Source organism: Nerophis lumbriciformis, linkage group LG08 (genome assembly GCF_033978685.3).
Source record: "Nerophis lumbriciformis linkage group LG08, RoL_Nlum_v2.1, whole genome shotgun sequence".
Lineage (NCBI taxonomy): Eukaryota > Metazoa > Chordata > Actinopteri > Syngnathiformes > Syngnathidae > Nerophis > Nerophis lumbriciformis.
Genome location: NC_084555.2, coordinates 38697208 through 38724318, shown reverse-complemented (window position 1 = coordinate 38724318; position 27111 = coordinate 38697208). Strand labels below are relative to the sequence as shown.

The 27111-nt window shown below is 38.6% G+C and overlaps 1 protein-coding gene across 1 annotated transcript; it reads right to left on the bottom strand.

Annotated features, from left to right (window-relative positions):
- Positions 1-41: 41 nt before the first annotated feature.
- tacc3 (transforming, acidic coiled-coil containing protein 3) lies at positions 42-26395 on the bottom strand. The gene is made up of 17 exons (XM_061968881.2): positions 26236-26395; positions 25158-25326; positions 24964-25091; positions 24852-24898; positions 17611-18628; positions 17469-17526; positions 17149-17257; positions 11898-11956; positions 11696-11829; positions 11542-11629; positions 4812-4928; positions 1162-1229; positions 937-980; positions 691-851; positions 507-613; positions 305-425; positions 42-220 (listed from the first exon to the last, which is right to left on the bottom strand). Exons 2-17 carry the CDS (start codon positions 25323-25325, stop codon positions 155-157), a joined length of 2493 nt encoding a protein of 830 aa, XP_061824865.2. The 5' UTR covers position 25326; positions 26236-26395; the 3' UTR covers positions 42-154.
- Between the last annotated feature and the right edge of the window lie 716 nt (positions 26396-27111).

The window sequence follows — 27111 nt, the reverse complement described above, 5'->3', positions numbered from 1 at the left end:
AAAATATTTGAAAACCATTTATCAAATTACTCAACCAAGCATAGCTGTATCGTCTTTATTTTAATATTACAGTACTGAAAAAAGACAAACAAGAAATTGATGAGAGCAACAATGAAGTATGTACAAAAAATGTAGAACAATAAGTGAAGTCCTGTCAACCCTTCTGGACTTGGCTGATGAGATCGTCACAAAGTTTAGTGAGGTCTTCAACCTCCTTCGTCTGTCACATTAAAAACAAAGATCTTGTTGTTGTTTATAGTCATAATAATAATAATAATAATAATAATAAAACGTTAATGCTGACCTTCTGGTCCAGGTTCTTCTCTAGTGACTGCGCCTTCAGCTGATCCCACCGCAGCTTCACTTGCATGGCTGACACTTCGGCTTTGTATTTAGAGCGAACCTCAGCTATTTCCTCATTGGCGCTGGCGGCAAACAAAGTGGGTGAGGATGAATGAATGATTATGAATGAAAACGCTGACATCAGAAAGTGTGGCGTTTCTTACAGGCTGATCTTCTCCTCAGCGTGAGCTTTGAGGGTGTGGTAACGCTGCTCCTCCTTTTTGATTCTCACCAAATAATCCTGAGCACAAGCTTTCAGAGTCTCTTCGTTCTGCAGAAACAGGACATTATTAAAAGGAAAAAAGGTGCAGCGATGACTTTTTAAATGTCACGTATCCAAGATATGACCTTTTTATATCCATCAATGACCTCCTTGTACTTCTCCAGTCGTTTAAAAAGCTCAGAGAATGACCTTTCTAAATTGTTGAGGTCATTGGCGATCTGCTTCTTCTCCAGGTGGGCCTCGTTAAGTTTACCCTGGGAAACTTCACGCTCCTTCTCTTGGTCAGCTTCAACAACACACAGTACATTTCCTCAGGAACACTTATAAAAATAAATAAATAAAAATAACTTTCCCCCCCATTATAAACTTACCTATCATTTTTGCAATGATTAGCTCAAACTCTGCAATGATTTTCCTGTTGGAAAGAAAAGACATCAGCTCGTACGCAAAATATACATAACATGAAAAGATCAGCTAGTATGTAACTTACATAAAATGAAAGAACAAGTATGCAACGGAACATGCTTAAAATGAAAAGATCAGCGAGTATGCAATGTAACATATTCCATCAAATATTGTTTGGATTCAAGTCTCACCTCATTTCCTGACCTTCGTCATGCAGCGTCTTATACTTTGCACACATTTCTTCCTCTTTTTTTTTTGACTGCAACAAAAAGCACAACATTTTCTCTTAAAAAAATGATACATTGCAGGATTTCCCTTAGATTGCAAACATTCCCGTGGCGGTGAGCGTCCCCAATCGGTTTAGTGACTTTTTCCTTTAATAAAAACGACTAGCAAAAACAAAAAAAAACCTGGCATATTTTTCTGGTTCTACAAAATTATAGACTTTATTCGTGTTTAGAGACTGTCGCTCGATGAACAGCGTGAGCAGCAGCAGCGAGCCTGACGTCACACGTGCTTCACGCTGCTCGAGCCTCTCTCCATAAAAGCCGCCACTGTCGTCTTTTACATTTGGTAGCTCGCGGTCCGCAGGTATTTCTCCGATATATTAAAGTACCTCAGACATGCTGCCTCTGCTACGGACAACCTCATGCGCATTGCTTATATCAGCACAACACCTGGTAGTCTTTTTTCGGTGCATCACTAATCATCCATCCATCCATTTTCTACCGCTTATCCCTTTCGGGGTCGCGAGGGGTGCTGGAGCCTATCTCAGCTATAATCGGGCGGAAGGCGGGGTACACCCTGGACAAGTCGCCACCTCACCGCAGGGCCAACACAGATAGACAGACAACATTCACACACTAGGGATCATTTAGTGTTGCCAATCAACCTATCCCCAGGTGCATGTCTTTGGAGGTGGTAGGAAGCCGGAGTACCCGGAGGGAACCCACGCAGTCACGGGGAGAACATGCAAACTCCACACAGAAAGAGCCTGAGCGCAGGATCGAACCCAGGACCTCCGTATTGTGAAGCATACGCACACACACCGTATTTTCTGCACTATAGAGGGCACCCGTATATAAGCCGCAAATAAATAAGTTGTGAAATGAGTTAGTTACGCAGAAAGATTCTGTAAATGTTTATTTACATACCTAATTGTTTCCAAACGGTGTCTGTAACACGGCAGTACAAGGGCAGATCAAACAAAATAGAAGTCATCATGCTGCTCTAGCTGCGGAAGCTAGCTCTTCAAATAACTAAACAGACTCAATAACTCCACAGTGACATTTTGATGAATTAACAAAATTGAAACAATACAAAAAGAATGCCATTGTAAGTTACTAATACTAACACAGACACTTGTAAACGTGTTAGCATATCAGCTAAGGCTAACAAAGCTAGCTTGATTACATGACGAGAGCACATACAAATATGCATGAAAACGCTCCTACAGACATCACACATGGGACGGTTTAGTAAGTAAAAATTGTTCAAATTCTACTGTAAAACTTCTAAACGTTGCTTGGAATGATGAAGAAGAATCAATGAGTAGAAATGCAATGGACAGATAGAAGACAAAAAAAGGACTTCTACTTCCGGTTTAAGGCTCAGTCTAAACAGAAGGGCACTGCAGAACAGCAGCAACTGCAGTGAGCTAACTTGTCCAAAAGATAGCACCATTGCACAAACACACCCTTTCCGTGTATTTGCTTTGTTTTTATCTGTTTAAACTATTTGCATTATGACCTTCAGCAAAAAATAACCCGTAAATTAGCCGCAATGTTTCATAAGCTGCAGAGATCAAAGCCTAGGAAAAAAAGTAGCAGCTTTTAGTCTAGAATTTAGGGTATAACCATTCATACTGTAATGCTGGCATTAAAGTTGATGGTTATTGATCCCATGACAGTGTCATTTCAGCCATTTGTGCCTGAAACATGTATGAAGATGGACATGTGTTCAAGCCAGGAAGAAAATCGTGCTGGAATTGTGCCGGTTGTCAGCATAAGATTGGCAATCAATCAATCAAAGTTTATTTATATAGCCCTAAATCACAAGTGTCTCAAAGGGCTGCACAAGCCACAACGACATCCTCAGTACAGAGCCCAATAAATGTTATTAATAGCATCAAACTCTGTGTGACTTCTTCTGAAGTCAACAATACATTATAGTACTTTGTTTTAACGTACAAAAAAACCCAACTAATTTTTAATGGCGTGGCGGCATTTATTTTGATCCATTACATTAGGGGGAAACCCTGCATTGCAAAAGAACATTTGGAAAGTAGAAACATAGTAAACAAAATCAGACTTTGTGTGCCATGTTTTCCATTTTATGAAAAGCAAATATGCATGATTTCACACTTTCCTTAAACTAACACTCCTCAAAACTTATTTATCTCAATTATTCTTCCTCACCATCTCATACTATAATTGTGGCGCATAAGAGCCAGAAAAAGATTTGGCTCTATTTTTTCCTAAAAAAAAATGGATTTGACACAATCTGCTGGCTCTCACATTATGATATGTCTAAGTTACAATTCGGGACAGCAGGTGGCAGTGTTAACCTGCATGGTCAGAGGCATATCACTTGCTCAAAAGTGAAGTGAAGTGAATTTATATTTATATAGCGCTTTTCTCTGGTGAAAAAGCTGCTTTTCAACACTTGCAAAGGAGAGCAAAGTGCCTACAAGGCATGCTGGGTACTGGGGTTGCGCCATGTAGACAATATAAATGTGGTAGATGATAGAGAAATGAATACAATTGTTCACACATACTAGCTGTATCCTGCAAATTTGACAGTGACAAGCAAACGACCAAGTCCTGAATGCAAAATAGCATTGTTGCTAGCGGCTAATGTCCCTCCACAATTCAAAGCCACTTTGAAGTCAGCAATCTTCACCTACGTGGCGGTAAATAAACTACAATTCTTTTACGTATCATCCCAGGAGGATGAGGAATAACTAAACATGGTCCACTACACACAATAGGAGAATAAAATATATTTCTTTGTAAAACCAACAACACTGGAGTGGGTGGGTTGTTCAACATCAAAGTAGTCGACAAACAGAACCCACTTATTCTGTTTCCACCATACTAACTGGGGTCATTTTCACAAATGATTATTCTACCTTTTAGAGTTTACAGATTTGCAGTAGTTTGGAATAAATAATTTTGAATATACAGGTCATTTACAATGGGGGTTAAGTACATACTGTATGTGTTGAGACAACTGCAAATGGGAGGACAATATTTGGACAAAAGCATTTGAAGCATAATGTAAATTTGTTAGCATTTTCCCATGTACCGGTAAATATTAATTCTTGGTTTAAATATCACAATGTCAAGTGCAACTGGAACACAAATTATACCATTATGATATTACAAAGAAATGTAGACATTATGAAGAATTGGGAAGATTGTGTCTTATTCCACCCAAACTAAACATTACTTTACACAAAATGTAGACAGGCTAAAGAACATTACATAAAAAGGACATTAAAGTCAACTGAATCACCACCAATGGGAATTGAGAAAGTTAATCAACATCCAGTCTAACTTCACACATTACATCTCGCACTAGTTACTGCTGCAGTTTGTTGAGAAACAAACAATCAAATGACGAAAATGGACGTCATAGTGAAGATTGATGATCACTCATTTTTTAGGACTATTTATTTTTAATGCCTGGCTGGCGAACCACTGACACACCCTCCGCGATCGACACAATGGGCACCTCTGCTCTAGATGATCTCTTCCTGAGGTGGCATATATTTGACTAAATAAAGTCACCAGCAACAAGATCTATTAAACATAAGTCTGTCTACTTAGGCAGCATGTACCTCAGCCTGGACCTTGGCAATGGCAGCATCCATGTCCTTCTGACTGTACTTGAGCACTTCAATGATGTCCTCAGTGTTTGCAGACGGTGAGAAAGAAGACCCCAGGTTTGCCAGTGTCTGGATGACAGATAAAGACAAACATGTTGGATGATGTTCAAACTAAAGAAAGCACTGAACGACAAGTAAAGAGTGACCAGGATGAGCTTTTTGTTTTTAAATTAATTTCTAATTAACAAGATGAAGGTAAAATGCTCGCACACAATCAATGAATCAGAGTTTACTTATATAGCCCTTAAGCACAAATGTCTCAAAGGGCTGCACAAGCCACAACGACATCCTTGGCTCAGATCCCACATCAGGGCAAGAAAAAAACTCAACCCAATGGGAACAACGAGAAACCTTGGAAGGGACCGCAGATGTGGGGATCCCCCCTTTGGGTGTCCGGTGCAATGCAATGGGATGATATCTTAATGTTCTGAACTCCTGTTTAGATTAAAGCAGACCAACAGTGCCTGGAGGAGTTGCCAAAGCATTAATGAATGGACATAATGCTACTCTGACAGCAAGTTGAGACTGAATCAACAGTGCCTCTGCAGGTTGCAGCCAAGTACCGGTATGCACTTGATTGTGTCCTAAAAAAGGAACCATAGGGTTCAGATGACCAACATTTTGTCACCAACAAGTTCTCTTTATGTATTTGTTGCTCATCAGACAGTCATTTCCCATAATACCAATTAGTTTTGGAGTAACTGGTTGACAATTAAATGTACTTGGTACAGAAGTGTAGCCAATTTCCCCGCAGTCACAGGAACAACATGCAAACTCTACACAGAAAGACCCTTAGCCAGGGAATCAAACCCTGGACCTTCTCGCTGTGAGGCATGAGCACTAACCACTGTTCACTGTGCAACTTAACATTTGTAATACTTAGTTTATTTTTAAACATTGCATCCTACTCTTCTAAAACTGCTGAAGATGCACATTTCTCTTGAAGATGCACATTTCTCTTGAAGATGAATTAAGTATATACTGTATGTATCAATGTTCTTTCAGCACATTCTCAGGCAACATTCAATTCAGCAATAAAGCATCAGTAGAAGGATGCAAAAAAGGAATGCGAGGGGCTTGCTTTCAGTTTCTCTTCTCCACGGCGGACCTTGTGTCCCCTGCCGTGAAGTGAACCTGCACTACTGTGTAGGGTTGTCCAGATACCAAAATTTTGGTACTGTTACCAAAATGTATTTCAATACTTTTCATAACATAGAGCACCACAAAAAAAAACATTGGCTTCATTGGAACATATCTTATAATACATCAAACATATGTTTCTTATTGCAATCCAATTGTCTCTTTTATAGTAAGTAAGCAAACAAAGGGTCCTAATTTGGCTGCTAACGTATGCAGTAACAGATTGTGTCATTTCTCATTCTATTATTTTGTCAAAATAATGAACAAACATTAGAAAATTGATTATTAATCTACTTGTTCATATCTGCTGACTTTGTTTTTACATGTTATATCTAGACTTCTGCTAAAATGTAATAATCACTTATTCATCTGTTTGATACTTTTAATTTGCATGATACTACAAATGTTGGTATCAATCCAATACCAAGTATTTATAGGGTCACACCTTGGTCAACTTAGTTATTCTTCTTCCAGGGACGTACTTTATGGGTTAAACAATAAAAAAGACAAGATTTTGTGAAAAAAAATGTCAATATAATAATTTTAGTATCAACTATGTACGGCTCTTGTACTTGGTATCATTGCAGTTGAAGATTGTGTGGACCTGCCCATTGCATTTGCGCTAGCTACGGTGAGTACTGAAGCATGTTTAGCTATTCGTCGTCCTGTAGGAATGATATTTGTAAGACACTTAGTTTGTCCCCCATGACGGCGAGGATTAGAAGTAGCTAAAACCCTACAGACTGCGGATAGACAAGGTTCAAGGTTTCTTTAATGGTACCCGTAGGTAAAATAGTTGGGCAGACATTTGTAATTCAGCGTCAAGACTGAATGAAGCAAGCAAACACAAATCATATAAAACATAAAAACATTTAAAAAATCCACAAAACGATCCCCAGTATACAGGCACACTGTAGAACAATAAAATATAATACCTAATGAACCAATAGAATCATTGTGATTAAAGTGCTGTGGCATAATATATACATTTAAAAAACTAAATCACAATGTGATAGCCTTAAGCGTGTGATGGCAGCAGGTACAAAAGTATTCTTACATCGTTTAGTCCTACAAAGAGGAACAATGAACCGCCGACCAGAGCGAAGGAGCTGGAATTCACTGCGTAAAGGATGATAGGTGCAGTGGTGAATAGAGCTTGCCTTGCGCTGCAGCTGTGTGGCATGGATGTCAAATAGGTTGAGTTGCGGCTCACCTATAAGCTTACTAGCCCACTTTACAATTGGATTTAGTGCAGACTTGTTTCTCAAAGACAAACTACCAAACCATGACACCAGGGAGAAAGACAGAATCGATTCAATATATGCCCGATAAAAGATTTACAACACGGTTCTATGTGGAGATGTGACAGTCTCCTCAGGCAATGAAGACATTGGTGTCCCTTTTCACACACCGCTTCGCAGTTCATCTCGAAGGTCAGCTTTGAGTCTATGACTGTGCCGAGGTACTTGTAGCTGTCCACACAGTCTACAGGCTGACCTTTTATGAATGTGGTAGGTTTGGCATTGGTGTGGGTTCTAAAATCAACAACATTAGTCACTAGCTAGCTAATAGCTAACAAAAGCAAGAGCTAAGCACCTATTTCAAAGCGGCGTTTCAGTGTTTATAGCTTCACATGGTTAGTTTTTAAGCCAAAATGCGTCCATTCTTCCTTTGCTATCCCCACGCGATTTCTACTTGTAAGAACTTTGTGCGTTGTTTAACATGCACCCCTGCTTGTTTTACCAGCAATGTCATGACGTCACGGTGCGCCGTCATGTTTGGAAAAAAAGTACCTTTTTTTTCCCAGAAGCAGTATAGTACCATTTTTATTCATTGGTAACACAGTACTTGATTAGTATCGGTATACCGTACAACCCAACATATGTGTTTACGATATGAATGCCATTAAACTAATCCTAAACTAATCAAAAGTCTGCTTAGAATGAAGCCTATGGGAGTCGCTCTATTTCGCCCATAAAACGCTTTAAAAAACATCCAATCACCTCCATCAAGGTTTTATACACACGCTGTAAGTAAATATGTAATGTAGTAACAGGCACATTCATAATAACATGTAATATTTACGTATTTTGCTCATTTTTAGGCGGTGCAATAATTTCAAAAACTTGTACGACGTTGGTTTTTTTCTTCAAAAACATCACTGATTACTACTCACTGCAGATATCACTTGAGACAAACAAAATAAAATCACTTACTGTACAATGTCTGCCCTCACTAAGATGCCGACAGCTAGGATGTTATTAGGGCTGCACATTTAATTGCATTTTAGATTGTGATCACGATATTGGCAGCTACGATTAAATGACGGTGATCGTCGGCGACATTAACATTTTAAAAACAGGCTGTGCTGCATTTTAAACCAAGCACGTTCACAACCAACAGTCAGCCAACCACCAAGGAGCGACCGATAGACAATGGACTCATGTGAGAGCGAGTAAGAGTGAGGGACAACAGAGGTTGACGGTATATTGCCCAGTAGCTCCCGAAAATATTAGGACAAATAAATGCATTATTGCATCGGTGCCGCAGTTACCCACATGGTACCGACAGGCACGCATTTTAACCCTGAAACACGACCGTACGCCTCGCTGTTCTCTAGGCACTCCCACTCGTTTCCCGCAACCCGGAAATGCTACCGCACGGATGAACCAACAACAACCGCCCCGACGAGTTGCGCAGCAAAGCTACGTTGAGGTGTACATCCAAAAAAATTATCGAGTTGTGGAAACACGTTAAGCATTAACAACACTTCTCTTCTTTTCTCAACCGCCATCGTTTGCCCGCGTTATAAAGCTGGTTGCTAGCCAGCCACCGCCGCAGAGCCCCTACTAACAGCTACAAAAGCCGAGGTGCCCAAAATACGGAGGACCGTGCACCGAGGGACCCTGTATCCATCCACCCTTTAACACGCCAAAATAACAGATGTAATAAACTTTTATTTGGCCAAAGACATATGCCCTATATAAACTTTGTGCGGTAGAATGAATGTGTTCCTTTGTATGTGCATTATCTTATTTTTTCACTTGTTTGCACTTTATGATCGCACTCTACAATGGCATATTTTAGTTAGCCCTTTGTTTTTTGTACATTTTATTTAATTATTTCATTGTTTTTATAGTATCATTTTATAATGAAAGCCAAGTTTACATACTGTTTGTTTAAAATAAGTGCAATAAAATATGTATTAACGGTAAATAATCGTGATTTCAATATTGCTGAAAATAATTGTGATTAATATTTTGGCCATAATTGTGCAGCCCTTCCGGTTTAGATGAAGAATGACTCATAACCCTCATAAAGAAAAGTGTGTGAAACCAAGCACAGACCAAGCAAGTTTTCGTGTCTTTCTCACCATTCTGAAGTTTAAATTGGATGCCAAAGTTTTCCAACTTGCTGGATTATGTCCACATCCTTCTACTATCAAAGTGAGAGACATTTTTTATGATATACAATAAACTTCTACAAGCAATGAGGCGAGAAAGCAGCTCACTAGCCGATGTCAACATAGCCACACAAACTAGTTAGCTCTCTCTGATAACGGCACCGCTATAAATAGTTTGTCCGCGTTAGTGCTTATCTATGGCGTCACATTAGTGCCAAAAATCCGAGCGCATAAAAACTGTCATCGCGCGCTGATTCTCCACTTCGTGTGCGCGCGTTGTGCCTTTTTGCGCGCGCGCGGTGCCTTTATGCACGCGCGCCGTCTCGGTCTGTGCGCGGTCATGTTTCGTTTTGGCACTTTGAGGGCGGGTATGCTTAGGCGGCCCCTTCTTTCTGATTGGTCAGGCGAAAAATGCTAAGAGCCAATCAGAAGTATAGCAGGGCGGGTCATCGTCAATATGTATCAAGATTTACGGAGGAAGAAGTGGATAAAAAAATGTTGTGCGCTGATGAGGGTTATTTCATACCACATAAACACAATACAGGGTAATACAAAATGTGACCCAAATAAATAATAAGGCAACAAACACCATAATCACATCTTTCAGCCAGAACTGGTCCACCGGCAATAACATCCAACCATAACATTCTTTTATATTTTCACTTCTTCTTGAACATTTGTTTTCTAATTTATGGAATTTCTTTTGATTCAGCCATAAAATTAATGAAATAATCTTTGAATTTTGTTTTTAAAATGTTAAAAATAGCCTTTTAATAATGTATTCTGAAACAGTTTAAAATCAGAGAACTGACTAACACTGACCCTACACAACTATGTTGCACAATTAAGTCTTTTTTTTTTTAAAGCGAAAGAGGTAATTTCAACAGGTACAGCATCCTATGTCATATCTACATGTAATAAGATTTGTAACAAGGCAAACCGTTTGTAAATTGGTCGAAAATCGAGCAAGTTATGGTAATTTAATTAGTACATGTACCATTGACATCAATGTAATGATTGAGGCTAGCTGTCCGAGGAAAGATGGCTACAACGTTGCTACGCTGGAGAATGATTGGTCATATGAAAAATGCTAAGAGCCAATCAGAAAGGAGGGGCCGTCTAAGCATACCCGCCCCCAAAGTGCCAAAAAGAAACATGACAGCGCGAGGAGAGATGCCAGGAGTACACAGAGAGAGCACAGACCGAGACGGCGCGCGCGCAAAAAGGCACTGCGTGCGCGCAAAAGGATGTCGCGCGCGCACGAAGTGGAGAATCAGCGCACGATAACAGTTTTTATGCGCTCGGATTTTTGCCACTAATGTGACGCCATACTTATCATACCAATATCACCAATATTTGGTCAAAAAACGCAAATGGAGTACGATTGGCTATTTTTTATGTTTATTTAGAGTGATTTAAAAGAGGACCTCCTACCGACTCCATTGTAAGCTGAATTGTATTTTCAAGTTAAAATGCATTAAAAAAAGATATACATCCGTCTTCTTGTCCCTCATAATGATTGTAAACGATTGGCAAAATTCCAAAGGGGAAAAACATTGTTTCTTGTTTTAATGTTAGCATTTAAGCTAGCTCGCGCCAGTCTGCAACTGCAAGGTGCAGTTATCAAATACGGTTTAACCATCATTTTAATTTAAAACGGTAACACAAACCGTCGGGAGTTTTACTGTGGTTATCAATAATACGGTTTATTGCTACTGTAACATGGCACCGTTGGATTGTAGGATTGGCGGGATTCGGTTTGTCCCAAATAAAGTACCACTGGTTTATCTGCTCCAAAAAGGAACCGCAAAGTCTGTGGCAAAAACTTGTATAACACGTAATATACAGAAAATGTTCCTGGAGGTTGTGACTCTGCCTTTCTCCTGTCGAGGGTATTTTATTAAATGTCTTCAAATTCTGCATGAAAAGAACATGATTCGGGACAAATATGCTACCAAATCACATACTCCGCTATATGAAATTGCTTCCGGTCTTCTGTAGGAGATGTCATCAGGCTGATGCAGGCACACCCACAAAGTGGGTGTTCTTAAAATGTGCTGAAACTGATCACTTTATTTTAGAGGGGCCCTTTAATTACTTCACCAATTAATCAATTACTAAGGTAATCTCTAGACTTACTGGAGCTGTAATGTCATCAGTCAGTTTGCAGCTCAGCTTCTGAGGCAAATTTGCAGCTTCTTTTTCAGCCACTGGTGGCATTTCAAACCTAAAATTACACAAAATATTAGTTTCCAGTTTCGATTTCACCCAGACACATTTTTGCAGATATTACCGTGAAACAAGTGCTGTAGGCTGAGTAGCTTGTGCTGGAACAATCAGGTTTCCTCCACACTTCTTTGGGCTCTCCTTCAGTAGGGGGTCAAATTTTAGGTACAAAGACTGTTTGCGCAGCGCTGACTCCTTAAACTTGTCACAAAAAGAACAAATGTTTAGTTCATGCATTCCACCAACATCAGTGAAGTAGCAACACTCACGCTGCAGGAGCCAAACTGTTCGAGGTAGTCAATTTGTTCTTCAAAGTTGTTGGCCATGACTATGGAACGAAAAAACAACAACCTGATTATTTCAAGACTAAGTCAGTGATTTTCAAACTGTTGTACGGGTAGCACGAATGGTATGCGAGCTCCATCTAGTGGTACGCGAAATAATCCCTTAAATATTCAAACAGTGTTACTGTTCAAACTGTGTGTAATGTTACATTGGCCAAAAATATAAAATTCACTAGTTAAATAAAACCTCTGCCTAGTTTTTAAATGAATACTTGGTCCTACTAGGCTACTGTATTTTATTGTCGGTATTCTGGTGGTAGTTGGTGAGCCAAGTCTTTTCTGAGGTGGTACTTGGTGGAAAAAGTTTGAGAACCACTTCTTTAAGTAGTATGGTTATGAGAACAAAGACAATGCCACGCTATAAAAAAGGCGATGTTTGGAGTGATTTTTTGTTTTCTTTCTGATTCATTAAAAATCTGACTTTCTATAAAGAGGATTTAGCACAGGTGTCAAAACTCATGGCCCAGAAGCCATATCTGACCTCATTTTATGTGTCCCGCAAAAGCCTGGAACTAATATGCGTCTTTTCTTACTAAATGTATTCAACTTTCCATTTTGCCCCCCCCCCCAAAAAAAACACATGTACTGCATGCAATTTTTTATCTTTTAAACTTGATCTAATATTGCAACAAATATAAATTCGAAAACATTTTTGTCAAAATAAGTACTTAAATATCTGCTTGAGGCATGATTTTAAAGCACGCAAGCTATCCATCAAATTGTACACAGTAAGAAATATTTCAAGGTAAAAACTGGTAGCTCAGTCGCCCGAATTTTACAGTATTGACAGTAACTAGGCTCCAGCACCCCTCACGACCCTGAAAGGGACAAGCGGTAGAAAATGGATGGACACCGTAAAAATAACGATATATTTTATCATAAAACATTGGTACTGTTTTTCCATTTTCATTTATATGCTGTAAAAAAACATTGTGCGGTAAAATTTTGGCAATTGAGCTATCAGTTTCTTTAACTGTAAAATCAGATATTTTTTTTTTTTTACAGCGTACGGAAATATATATACACACACACACACAAACACGATGAAATAATTGTGTAATAACATCATGAGGCAATTTATATTTGCACAATATTCCCTGTTACAAGCAACCCTCTGAGGGCAGCCATCACTGTCAAGTGGCCCACAAGTTTGACATCCCTGAGATACAGTATATTATTGACATCTGGATGGGTCCATAAACAAATCTTTAACCTACAGCAACGTCTTTTACAGTTTATTTTAAGTTCATATACAGACATTGACAGAGGTCACTGGAGGTGGGAATCTTTAGGCACCCTCACGATTCGATTACAATTCAGGAGTTACGATTCGATTAAAAATCGATTATTGATGCATCTTTATTTCATGCATATTGATGCAGTTTTACATTTCTTTGCGTTTATTAATTACAGCTTTTAAAAACAGTGCATTTGTAATAAACAGTTAAAATAATTCCAATCACATTTATTAAATTAATGGAAATATGTGCAAAACTCGAACATAAGTGCACTTTAATAAAAGGAGCTGGTCGGATTTCTTGGTGAGTTGGCTCGCTGCAGTCATCCAAATTATAGAACTGTCTGTATTACTTTATGTACAATAAATAAATTGATTGAGGTTTACTAATCGACTTTATAATAGTTCATGTCTGAATTGCGATGCATCTAAAAATATATTATTTCCCCCACCTCTAGTGGTCACTGCTAACTCTGTGTTCTGACTCCAGTTGAGAGTTCAGCAGTCACTTTTTTTAGTTATTTTCTTTTATGAAGGACCCTTAGGAACTGGAATAATTCCTTCCAAAACAATTTCAATATATGACAATGCATGTACGGTATGCAGCATTTTTGCTCTGCTTTCACTTGACTTATACATTTGTTTGCCTTCAAGTGCTTGACGACTGTAACTGGATATCAAAATATCAAATGGTTTCCCCTTTAAATTCTGACTTTTTTTAGGCGTGCAGGCAGACAGAGGGGAGGGGCTGCGTGCTGGCAGATGGAGTCGGAGAGGATTTGACAGAGAGGAGAGCGAACCAGATGTATCACGTACAGCCACGCTCTGCGGTCCGCTTAGCTTTTATTTTGTTCATTATTGTTGAATTCAGTGTTCACGTGTGTGTGTGTGTGTGTGCGTGTGTGTGTGTGTGTGTGTCAGACGCATGGGACGAATAGGAAAATGTGGAAGAAACCGTATTGGTTCAATACGGGATGCATACGGTCGATTCCATATTTTACGGGGCGGGTGGCAACCCTATACACCAGTGGTCCCCAACCTTTTTGTAACTGCGGACCGGTCAACGCTTAAAAATTTGTCCCACGGACCGGGGGGGATTTTTTTTTTGTCATAAAAAATACAATTATGTGTGCTTACAGACTGTATCCCTGTAGACTGTATTGATATATATTGATATATAATGTAGGAACCAGAAATATTAACAGAAAGAAACAACCCTTTTGTGCGAATGAGTGTGAATGAGTGTAAATGGGGGAGGGAGTTTTTTTTGGGTTGGTGCACTAATTGTAAGTGTATCTTGTGTTTTTTATGTTGATTTAATAAAAATTTAAAAAAAATGTAAACTTTTTTTTTTTTTTTTTTTTTAATTCTTGTGCGGTCCAGTACCAATTGATCCACGGACCGGTACCGGGCCACGGCCCGGTGGTTGGGGACCACTGCTATACACAACTACAATATATGTGAAATAATCAATACACAAATAGCCATGTGACTGAGGTGTTGAGTTTCAGCTTTAATTAAAAAGGTTTTACAAAATGATTCAAGGCTTAGGCATTGCAGCTACAAATTCATTATGTATATATAATATGTACATTTCATTTTCAGTGACTCAGATGACAATTGTAAATAGATTAATCTTGTTTAATATTCAAAATGTATTGATGTCCAAGGGCTTCATTTGTTGCAAATTATTCTCATCAAAGTGTTAAAAGCGGTCGCTATATTGTCACTGTGTTTTTTGGCACACTCAGTGATATACTTTAGCTGAAGTTTTAAAGAGGTCACATTGTTCTACAAACCCTGTTTCCATAGGAGTTGGGAAATTGTGTTAGATGTAAATATAAACGGAACACAATGATTTGCGAATCATTTTCAACCCATATTCAGTTGAATATGCTACAAAGACAACATATTTGATGTTCAAACTGATACATTTTTTTTTTGCAAATAATCATTAACTTTAGAATTTGATGCCAGCAACACGTGACAAAGAAGTTGGGAAAGGTGGCAATAAATACTGATAAAGTTGAGGAATGCTCATCAAACACTTATTTGGAACATCCCACAGGTGAACAGACAAATTGGGAACAGGTGGGTGCCATGATTGGGTATAAAAGTAGATTCCATGAAATGCTCAGTCATTCACAAACAAGGATGGGGCGAGGGTCACCACTTTGTCAACAAATGCGTGAGCAGATTGTTGAACAGTTTAAGAAAAACCTTTCTCAACCAGCTATTGCAAGGAATTTAGGGATTTCACCATCTACGGTCCGTAATATCATCAAAGGGTTCAGAGAATCTGGAGAAATCACTGTACGTAAGCAGCTAAGCCCGTGACCTTCGATCCCTCAGGCTCTACTGCATCAACAAGCGACATCAGAGTGTAAAGGATATCACCACATGGGCTCAGGAACACTTCAGAAACCCACTGTCAGTAACTACAGTTGGTCGTTACATCTGTAAGTGCAAGTTAAAACTCTCTTATGCAAGGCGAAAACAGTTTATCAACAACACCCAGAAACGCCGTCGGCTTCCCTGGGCCTGAGCTCATCTAAGATGGACTGATACAAAGTGGAAAAGTGTTCTGTGGTCTGACGAGTCCACATTTCATATTGTTTTTGGAAACTGTGAAAGATGTGTATTTGAAAAAAAATAAATAAAGTTTATGAGTTTGAACATCAAATATCTTGTCTTTGTAGTGCATTCAATTGAATATGGGTTGAAAAGGATTTGTAAATCATTGTATTCTGTTTATATTTACATCTACCACAATTTCCCAACTCATATGAAAACGGGGTTTGTACAAATCCCACATTATTTTCATGCAAAAAATTTTATTTTTGCAAAAAAGCTGTAAATTCCATTCAGTTTTTTAAGGTGGTCTATTTTAATATTTTTCAGTCATATTGTTTGTATTGTGTTCAGCTTTTACCATTTTCTACACCTTTTAAGGAATAGGAGACACTTTGCAGCTAAAATAGTGTCAAAAAACATTACACAAACAAAGTCAGTGTCATGTTAAAAATCAGAAATAAAATAATATGACAATAGTCACTGGTCTTAATCATCAGTCAGTCACTCCCTCGAGTTTCTGTGTAACACAGAAATAATTATCATTATCACACACGCTGGCACACTTTTAATCGACCAATTGTGTTCTAAAAACTTTGACTGGTATCTTTCTGTGTGGAGTTTGCATGTTCTCCCCGTGACTGCGTGGGTTCCCTCCGGGTACTCTGGCTTCCTCCCACCTCCAAAGACATGCACCTTGGAATAGGTTGATTGGCAACACTAAATTGTCCCTAGTGTGTAAATGTTGTCTGTCTATCGGTGTTGGCCCTGCGATGAGGTGACGACTTGTCCAGGGTGTACCCCGCCTTCTGCCCGAATGCAGCTGAGATAGGCTCCAGCACCCCCCTACTCAGTGGCCTTGTGGTTAGAGTGTCCGCCCTGAGATCGGTAGGTTGTGAGTTGAAACCCCGACCGAGTCATACCAAAGACTATAAAAATGGGACCCATTACCTCCCTGCTTGGCACTCAGCATCAAGGGTTGGAATTGGGGGTTAAATCACCAAAAATTATTCCCGGGCGCGGCACCGCTGCTGCCCACTGCTCCCCTCACCTCCCAGGGGGTGATCAAGGGGATGGGTCAAATGCAGAGGACACATTTCACCACACAGTGTGTGTGTGTGTGTGTGTGTGTGTGTGTGTGTGTGTGTGTGTGTGTGTGTGTGTGTGTGAGACAATCATTGGTACTTTAACTTTAACTTAAAATGGATGGATGGGAACCTATTTGTCAGTTTGGGCCAAACATTTACTGGTAATTATATAAAGTCATATTTTTTTATCATTATTTTTATTGGTTAAGAACATACCATTAAGATACAGTAAGTGCAGACTGAAAAGTCATGATTTGTTTAAAAAAATGTTTTTACTCACATTCAGTCCCAGGAACAAACTCTGACACGCAGGTTTCAGGTTGTTGTGTAAGTAATTCCACTTTTGGCAGTACACCTTTATCTAGATCAGCAACTGTCTGCTCAGCTTTCTGTCAAATAAAAAAAACATTTTAGAGATGAAAAAATAATCATAGTTCCAATTTTATAATTAAAAAACATGCACTATATCTCCATATTTTTAATATACCAAAACGTTTTGTTTTTTGGGCATGCAATTAATCACCTATTTAAAAAAAATGGAGATGCATGATTTTCGCTGGACAGTGACAATATTTCTGAGATTGTTTTAGAGAACTCAACCTGGATTACGTCTGGTACTGCTTGTTTGTTGACTTGGATGAAAATGTTCTCATTGGCACTGCAAAGACGGGGGAAAAAGGTAAATTAGTTAAGTGAAATACAATAAGCAAAAAGTAAATACAGACTAGATTAGACTCCATACCAAACAGGTGTTTTATCCTCCTGGGCGGGTAGGGAACTTGTATGGAGGCTGCTCTTGGGAGAGTTGGTGATGTTGGACTTTGTTCCAAAAGGCTTAAAATTGGGGTCATCAAGCTTTTCAAAGTCTAAAGAGTACACAACTTTGAGGGCCCCCACATCTGCATCGCCACCGGCCATAGACTTTTCTACAAGTTCTCCTGGTGCCTTCAAATCCGACTTGTTATCATTGGGTTTGAGGCCTGATGGTCTTTTGCCAAACCTCTTGGGTGGCGTCTTCGGTTTCACCTCACCGCCATCATCAAAGTTAAAGTCCAGCTTGATCGGGCCTTCCTTGGCAGATGCAGCAGTTGGCGGGGCCTTGGATTCAGCACCTTGGCCATCAGATGGAATGGGGGCCACAGTGGCGATAGGCTTCACACAAACATGAACGGGCATTTCCTGGAACACCTCGGGCACCTCTAAATCGGCAGGATGGATTTGCTTCATCTCCTGGTCATCTGTTGACTTCCTCTCCAGGACAGGAGAGTTCTGAATTTTGGAGCCTTCTGTTTTGAAAGGATCGATTAAATCAATGTTGTCTACATCAAAGTTGTATGATCCTTTTGAAGGCAGCGGAGCATCTTCAACAAGACTTTCCAGAGGTTCATTCAGGTTGCCGTTTGGGTACGTCTTGGCAGGGACATCAGGTGTGGTGCTGCGTGATTCTTGCTCCATGGCAGGAAGAGTCATAATAACCACACTGCTGTCTGCAGAGCTGAGCTCGCTGGAAACCAGGGAATTCTCTACAGTGGGGGCGAAGGGAAGGGTCTCGTCCAATGCAGAATCGGACTTGCTGGTTGGCTCACTCCAGATATTTTCTGGTTGTTTGGCAGGAGAGTTCTCAAGTAGAGACCTTGGAGGTGAGAGGACCATCTTATTAGAACTCTGGAAAGGGTTCATGTTGTCAAGGTTGTCAAAATCCAACTGGTAGCCTCCTTTGCTTTGTATCGGCATGTCATCATCTGGATAAGATAATTCCGCTGTAAAATCCCAACAAATTCAATAAAACTTCAGCACTCTTAAATGGCATAAACAGAGACATCTCTAATGCATTTGTGTCAAACTCAAACTCAAGGCACAAGGGATCTGATCTAATCATGTAAAAGATATTCCAACAATTATTTTGTTCCCAAAAATAAATGTATGACTTATGATATTAAAGCAAGTTATCAATCAATCCGTTAAAATAATAAAATGCTTATCCAATTGTGCAGTTGTAGTTTGACACCCCTGTGACCTAAAGCTACTCAAGTTGTACAAAATGGCAGTGTGAGAGAAGTGGAGGAAAGGATCAACTCTGTTGGTGTGCTTGGCTTTTTCCTTTGGCTATTTATATAATGGCAGGAGAAGGAAATTGTGATGATAACCATTAGGAGGTGGGAATCTGGGCACCTCACAATTCAATTACAATTCAGGAGCTACGATTCGGTTAAAAATAGATTATTGATGCATCTTTATGTATATTGATGCAGTTTTACATTTATTTTTGTTTCACTAAATAAGCATTTATCACTTAACCTGACTCTCGCCAGATCCTTGTAGTTTGCTGAGCTCCACACAAGGATCTGGGCTCGAGGGCAACGCAAACTCCTTCAAGATAGCAAAAAATAATGAACCAATCAGGATTGCCAGGCGGGATTTCATAGATAAGCCGTAAAGTTAAAGTACCAATGATTGTAACACACACTAAGTGTGGCGAAATTATTCTCTGCATTTGACCCATCACCCTTCATCACCCCCTGGGAGGTGAGAAGCGCCGAAGCGACTGTTTGATTCAAACAATGGCGGCACGCAGCGAGGAGTCGTGTGCTGACATTGATTCTGCTATTGCAACCGTTTTGCGACATCGATAGTCTACTGACATTGCTGCTTTGTTTCAGTAAAAGTTCTCTAACTTTTCGCTCTGTCGTTATCCAATATGTCGGCTGTTCTGTTTTGGATTTCCCAGTGTCGCTCTCATCAGCATCACGGGTGGATTTGGATGTGAGTGGTTGAAGTAGCACGTCATTCAAGATAACGAACAAGCGGTTTATCCAATCGCATACAATTAATTTTTTTTAATTTTTTTTTTTTAAACAAGGCCCCGCCTTCTTACATACATCTCCTATTGAGAAGTCCCAGATCCTTGTGTGGAGCTCACCGAACTACAAGCATCTGGCGAGAGTCAGGTTATTTATCACTTGCAACTTAAAAAAAAGAAAAAAGAAGTGCATTTGTAATAAGAAACCGTTAAATTAATTCCCACATTTAATAAATGAAAGGAAATGTGTGCAAAACTGGAATATAAGTACTCTGAAATAAAACGGAGCTGGTCGGATCTTTGAATACGATGCCACAAGCTTGGCACACCTATCTTTGGGCAGTTTCGCCCATTCCTTTTTGCAGCACATGCCAAGCTCCTTAAGACTGAGTGGGAAGCGTTGGTTTTCATCCATGATGTCTCTGTACATTGCTGCATTCATCTTAGTCTAGTCAGAGAGGTGACTAAAACCCGGAAAGTCAATCTGTCAGAGATACAGATAACTCTGGAGAGAAGGAAAAGCTTCCACAAGGACAAACAACTCTGCAGCAATCTACCAATCAGGCCTATGGTAGAGTGGCCAGATGGAAGTAATTTCTTAGTCAAAAAAAATTGCTAACATGCACCTTAAATACCCTCAGACCATGACAAAAAAATATTATCTTGTCTTATGAGACAAAGATGGATTTATTTTGCGTGAACGCCAGGCGTCATGTTTGGAGGAAACCAGGCACCGCTCATCACCAGGCTAATACCACTACAGTGAAGCATGGTGGTGGCAACATCATGCTGTGGGGATGCTTTTCAGCAGCAGGACCTGGGAGACTACTCAGAATAAAAGGAAAGTTGAATGCAGCATTGCACAGGGACATCCTGGATAAAAAACAACACTTCTTATCCAACCTGATGGAGCTTGAGAGGTGCTGCAAAGAGGAATGGGCAAAACTGCACAAAGATAGTTTTGCCAAGCTTGTGGCATCATATTCAAAAAGATTTGAGACTGTAGTTGCTGCCAAAGGTGCATCAACTAAGTACCGAGCAAAGGCTGTGGATACTTATGTACATGTGAATTATTTCACATCTTTATTTAAATAAATTTGCTAAATTAAAAAAAAAAAAAAAAAAAAAAAAAAAATAGCTTTTCACTGTCATTATAGAGTATTGTCTGTGGAATTTGGTGAACAAAAAGGAATGTATTCCATTTTGGAATAAGGCAGTAACATAACAAAATGTGGAAAAAGTGAAGCGCTGTGAATACTTTCCAGATGCACTGTATGTGTGTTTCTCAACACTTGAACTAAACAACAAGAGCAAAGGATGGCTATTTTGAAGAAACTACAATATAAAACATGTTTTCAGTTCTTTCACTTTTTTTGTTAAGTACATAACTCCACAACTGTTCATTCCGTTTTGATGCCTTCAGTGACAATGTAAATAGTCATGAAAATAAAGAAAATGCATTGAATGAGAAGATGTGTCCAAACGTTTGGCCTGTACTGTATATAAAACCCTAATGGAGGCATTTGGATGTTTTAAGGCGCTCTACAGGCAGAATTGAACGGCTCCCACAGGCTCTATTGTAAGCGGACTTTTGATCGAATGTATTTTATTTTTAGAATGCATTAAAGAAAGAAATACATCGGTCTTCTTGTCTCATAATGATTGTCAACTATCGGCAAAATTTCGGAAAAAAGTGCAGTTCCCCTTTAAAGATGCAGCTAATGGGAGTCACCGCTGTGGCTTTCAAAGCCCTCTAAAACAAATTAAAAACCCTCCATCAACGTTTAATTTACACGCTGCAAGTCTATATATGATGTAGTAACAGACACATTCATAACAGTATGTAATATTTACAATATTTACCATATTTTTATCATTGACTGATTTCTTCAGCACATAGATTTTCGTTGCCATAGCAGCGCACGTCTGACTTCTGGCAACAACTGTGTGGTCCTACTTCCGGATACAAAGGCGTGTGTGTTGTAATGATGGCAGACTTGGTAACTGACTACAAAGACGACTATTTTTGGACAAATGAGGATTCACAACCTTATCTTTTTGAACCTGCATATACAGAGGATGAACTGCTGTTTGTAGAAGTGAGCACGAAGAAAGAGTGAGACGTTGGAGCAAACGGAAGCAGAGAGAGGGAGGTCGGTGTGTCTCGAAGCTGTAAAATGTGGGTCTTGAAGCCATGCTATTTCGACATAAATCGAGTCCTTATCCAAATAAACCGGAAAAAATGTCCACAGCCAGCTGGACCAAACGCACAACTATCCATCGAGTGAGTCACACTTTAATATTATTCATGATATATGCAGCACATCACCGTACAACTACAACGCATAAGCTGTCTGGCTAGCCGTGTACAAACAAAACATGAAATGTGTGCCAATACTGTGATATGATTGTTCATGTTTTTCAGTCAGTACAGATTGGTGTGTTATCGCAGTGTGTTGTGCATTAGAAAATCAAACGCATTTTGTGTTGACGTAGTTACTATCTTATCTCTTTCCGTAGCTAGCTTTTTCAGCTTATATCGAAGCATGTCGATGTGTTACTACGATAGGAAAAAAGAGTTCCTCAGTGTTTGCTCTTACAATAACAATGTCACGACAGCTTGGTTATTATACAGTTTACGGAGCGTAAATTAAGTATCGGTGACAGTTTTTGAATGCATTTTTAAAGTGATTTAGACATAGAATTAATGTATTGTATCTGAATCTTGACAGTTGAACACACATCATTGACAGAGACTGAATAAAATTGGGCCTAGTATTGAGCCTTGTGGGACTCCAGCGGAGCAAAAAAGATAAAATTACTGAATTTCCTATTTTTTACATCTTTTTGGCTATTTGCAAAATGTGATTTCATCCAGCAGAGGGCACTAATAAAGAAGTTGAAGTTAGTTAATTTAAAAAGAAGCAATGCATGATGTATTGTATTAAAAACAAAAACAGTACCTATATAGCCACGCTGATCTAAAAGGCTTATTACATTTTTGAAAAAGCAACTGGCAGCTGTTTCTGAAGAGATGTTTATGGATCCCAAATTGCATTGAATGAAGAGGGGTATGTCCACCGTTTAGGTGTTCAATTATCTTTGTGGCAACCCACTTTTCTGCTATTTTTGATACAATTGGTAAAATATTTATCGGCCAATAGTTTTGTCAGATCTATAAAAACTGTGGTAACTCTTGCAGTCTTCTATGTCAATGGCAATTTACCCTGATTTATAAATGTATTTATTAAATGTGCAATCGAACTTGCAAACACCTCTTTAAGAATCTTTAGGAAGTCGTTTGCTTTTATACTTTTTAGAGATTAACTAATTTTTAAAACCTCAGAAATAGTTATTATATATTGGCATCGTATAATCCAGCGGCTTATATTGATGTATAGGCATTTTAAGTGGGCTGTCAGTTCTTCAATTGAACGAATAAAGAATCTATTAAAACTATCAGTAATTATATCCATATTTTCCAGTTTGTGTACTTAAATGTGTATGTAGCTAGTAGCTTATTTAAGTTTTCCCAAATCATTTTTCCCATTACTTCCCCCACCCCTTCTATTTTTTCAATTAAAAAAAGTTTGCCTTAGCTTTACGGACCTGTTTTACAACTTTATTTGTAAGTGATGAAAAAATCTGGCGATCACTGTTAAATTCTGTTTTTGAAGATATTTTTAATGTGTTGTCTCTTTCCTTCATGAGTTTCATTATATCATTATCTATCCTTATCCTTATATTTGAATTTTCCCTTTTTTTTTTCTTTTTTTTTTTTTTTAAACTTAGCTGAGCTTTCACTTAGGTTTTTATTAAAGCTGTTAGAGCTAGCCTCAATGTCATATTTTAACTGTTAGAAATAATTAGACATAATCATCTATTCAGCAACAGACTTATTAGAATGATGTTTGGTTTGTTTATTATACAAGATATACTGTATTAACATATTTCCGATGTGGAAAAAAACCTACTTGCAATATGCATTTTCTTCACATTCGCAGTGACGCAGCAAAGAGCGCACTGAAAAAAAGTTAGTTCCATTGCAGATGCACTGCAGGTGTCAGGACAGCTGGTTTCTGAAATGTCCATAAAAAGTGATACATGTCTGCTGCTTCTTCGAAAACCCGGCAAAACATGCACGATAAAATAAATGTGCAGTAAATGATTGAGTGTCTCCAGAGTTAAGGCACCATGAGTGCATGCAAAATCCTCATTTAAAAAAGGCGATCTGCACCAGTCATGAATAGCACACAGAGTTTTCGTCGATCACACGCAACACACCCACTGACAGTACACGCAATTTTATCGTATAAACACACTGTTTTGCACCTGCTAATTGGATCTTAGTAAATCGGGCCCTTAGTATTTTTTGCCACCATGGAGTCGAGGATTGCTGACTTAGAAGTGGCTTTGCACAGTAAAGGGTTGTAAGCCGCAAACTCACTAGTGAGGAAGCTACTGTGCGTGGACCAATTTGTTCTCTTGTCAGATTTGCAGGACACATTTTGAATGTATCAATATATGAGAAATACAACAATAACAATAAAACTTCTGTCCTCAACCAAATTTAGATTATCTATATTGCGGAACCCTACTTTCCACACACACAGTGTAGTTAAGTATGAGTACACACGCAGTTTGGTTTTTCCACTTTAAAAAACTGGGGTTCTCCTTTATTACACTTTTATGACAGTTAATGTTGGAGGCATAATGAAGTTTAGCTGACTTCTCTTTAAACTCTTGTTGGTCTTATAAAAGGTAAGTACCGGTAGCTCAATTTTATTTTACTTTTATTATCCAGCGGTTCACTCATCTTTAGACTTGTATGACAGTTCATGTAAAAAAAAAAGCATGAAAATGCATAAAGTTAAGTATGCCTCAGCAAGCCCACCTCTTCTCAATTCTGAAACTCTAGTATACTGTATCTTCAAAAAGTGTAACTCTGACTATTTTCACACTCGTATGACAATAGGAGCCTGAGCATGTTACTCAAGTCAAAGCATTGTAGTTATATGCTTTATGGTGGTGACAGTTTTACTATGGACTTGACTTTTCAACTATAGTTGATTGTTTTTTGTAAATTCACGTTAACTGGCATCACAGAATATAATGTGTTTGACTTTGTATGCTTCCAATGTATGCTTTTAAGTGTAAATGCAAGTAAAAGTCAGATATGGTACCTTTTTGGGGACCATCAGGTAGCTCAGATGTCTGTGGTGGCATCGTACTAGAAAAAGAAAAAAATGTTTTGGTCTAAAATGGTACAATGTTTCACTTGTATATAACACATACTTGGTCATGTCCAAATTTAAAGACTCCATTGCTTTTGTGCACTCATTCACACATGCAGCGTTGACCAACTTTTTAGGAGACATAATCCTTTTGGTCACTGGGTCTCTTCTTGGAGTCTGGAAACAAACCTAGACACAGAATATCGGTGAGTACACAAATCAAAAAATAAAGTGATTTGACTGAATATGGTGTACCTTGATGCCCTTTGGCACCGTCTTGCTGGGGAGGTTTTCTGTCTGACGCAAGATGGACGGCCTCCCGGTCGGCTGATCTAGAGCGAAAATGTCGTCGCTTGTGCCGCTGTGCTTTCCTCCTCCAGGGCAGACGCCACAATTCTCATCATTTATTTCAACAACGCTCATCCTGTTAAATAGAAGTACTGTACTTACTTACAACTCACAGAAACGCCTCAAAACAATCTGAGGCGAGGGGGTCGCTGGAAAAAAAATTAAGCTGCACCTAGCTGATAAGACCGTTTCTTAACCGATGACAAAGTTTGCAACAGAAGGAGTCTGCTTGCAGTGAATCCCTGGAAGTATGTAATGTTACTATATAGGATTCATTATTGACAAAAGGCTTGAAATAACCCTAAATGGAAAAATAATGAAAAAAACTATTAGAAATACAATTACCTTTTTGTCAACGATTATTTTACATAAATGCAGCAACTATAATACTGTAATTTGCCCTTGTGGCCAAATTTATTATGCATTAGCCCAGGAAACAGTAGGTCACGTGATAGTTGAAGCCTATCCATTTTTTATACAAAACATAACCCCAAATGACGTCAGTGCTACATCAATTGTGAGCGAAATATTCGTCTTTGTCATGTAAGAAAACATGGTTAATGTGTGAATCTGTCATCGCTATTCATATCACTGCATTACATTGTTCATAAAAAATAGTTCGAACTTCAAACAGCTAAATTAGAGATGCTAACTTTAACCGTGTTAACGATGACGTTTCATTTTATAGTTAGCATCTACAATCATTCCAATGTTTTCGTTCACAGTTACATTTCCAGGCTTTACTTAAACTTCCATGAATTTATTAACGTTGACCCCGACTTAAACAAGTTGAAAAACTTACTCGGGTGTTACTATTTAGTGGTCAATTGTACGGAATATGTACTGTACTGTGCAATCTACTAATAAAAGTATCAATCAATCAATCAATTCCCAAAGAAAGGTGGCTAACGTCAACTGGTTGATAACAAAACAGCTCACAAACGTGTTTTTAAATTGAAGTAGTATACGAATTAGCACCACGTACCTCAAATTAACCAAAAAAGCTGACTGGATAGAATCTTCTTTTCATCACATACAACTCCTGCGTTGATACATGGAATGACTTACTTTCGGGGGAGAAAAAAAACCCTCTTGTTTTCCTGTTGGGAGAAGACCGTTTGTATTTTTAAATACCTTGTAACGAACCAATAACATCGTTCGAAATTCGAAGTAGCCAATTGCGTGACGACCGGAAATGACACATTGACGACTGCGCATTGAGGACCTAGTCATAACAGGACGTCATTCAAGATCATTTCGGGTCATTGTTTTGATTGATTGATTGAAACTTTTATTAGTAGATTGCACAGTGTATGTTTTGGTCATTGCATTTTCGTTTTATGAATGTGAATTTAAGAACAAAAAACGATTAGTTTATCTGAACTTCATTTTTAAACACAAAAAATATAATTGAAAAATAAAGCATTCTTTTTTTAAATACCAAAAAAAATCCGGTTTGATTAGCATTTTATATTTAATACGACAAAAAACAGTCAGCAGAAACGAAAAAACAGTCCAAAAACCTATGTTTTCCAACACCGGAACCGGAAGTTGCTACTTTTTAAAGGACAAGACTACGGACTGGCCTGAAGAAACATTTTTTTAAACATTATATATTAAATATATAACGAAATTCAAACCGTTATTTAAATGTTATTACTGCCTTTCGACATGAAAAATATGTTATTTTTCCAGTTGAATTTCAAAATGAAATTCAAATAGACCAATCGTTTTGTGTTTTTAAAATCCATTTCGACCGCTAGTCACTTTTTGGGGTCGCGGGGGTGCTGGTGATAGTCCCATTCGTGAAAAGAAATTCAAAAGATTCACTAACATTCAGTAATCGCTGTGAAATTCTATT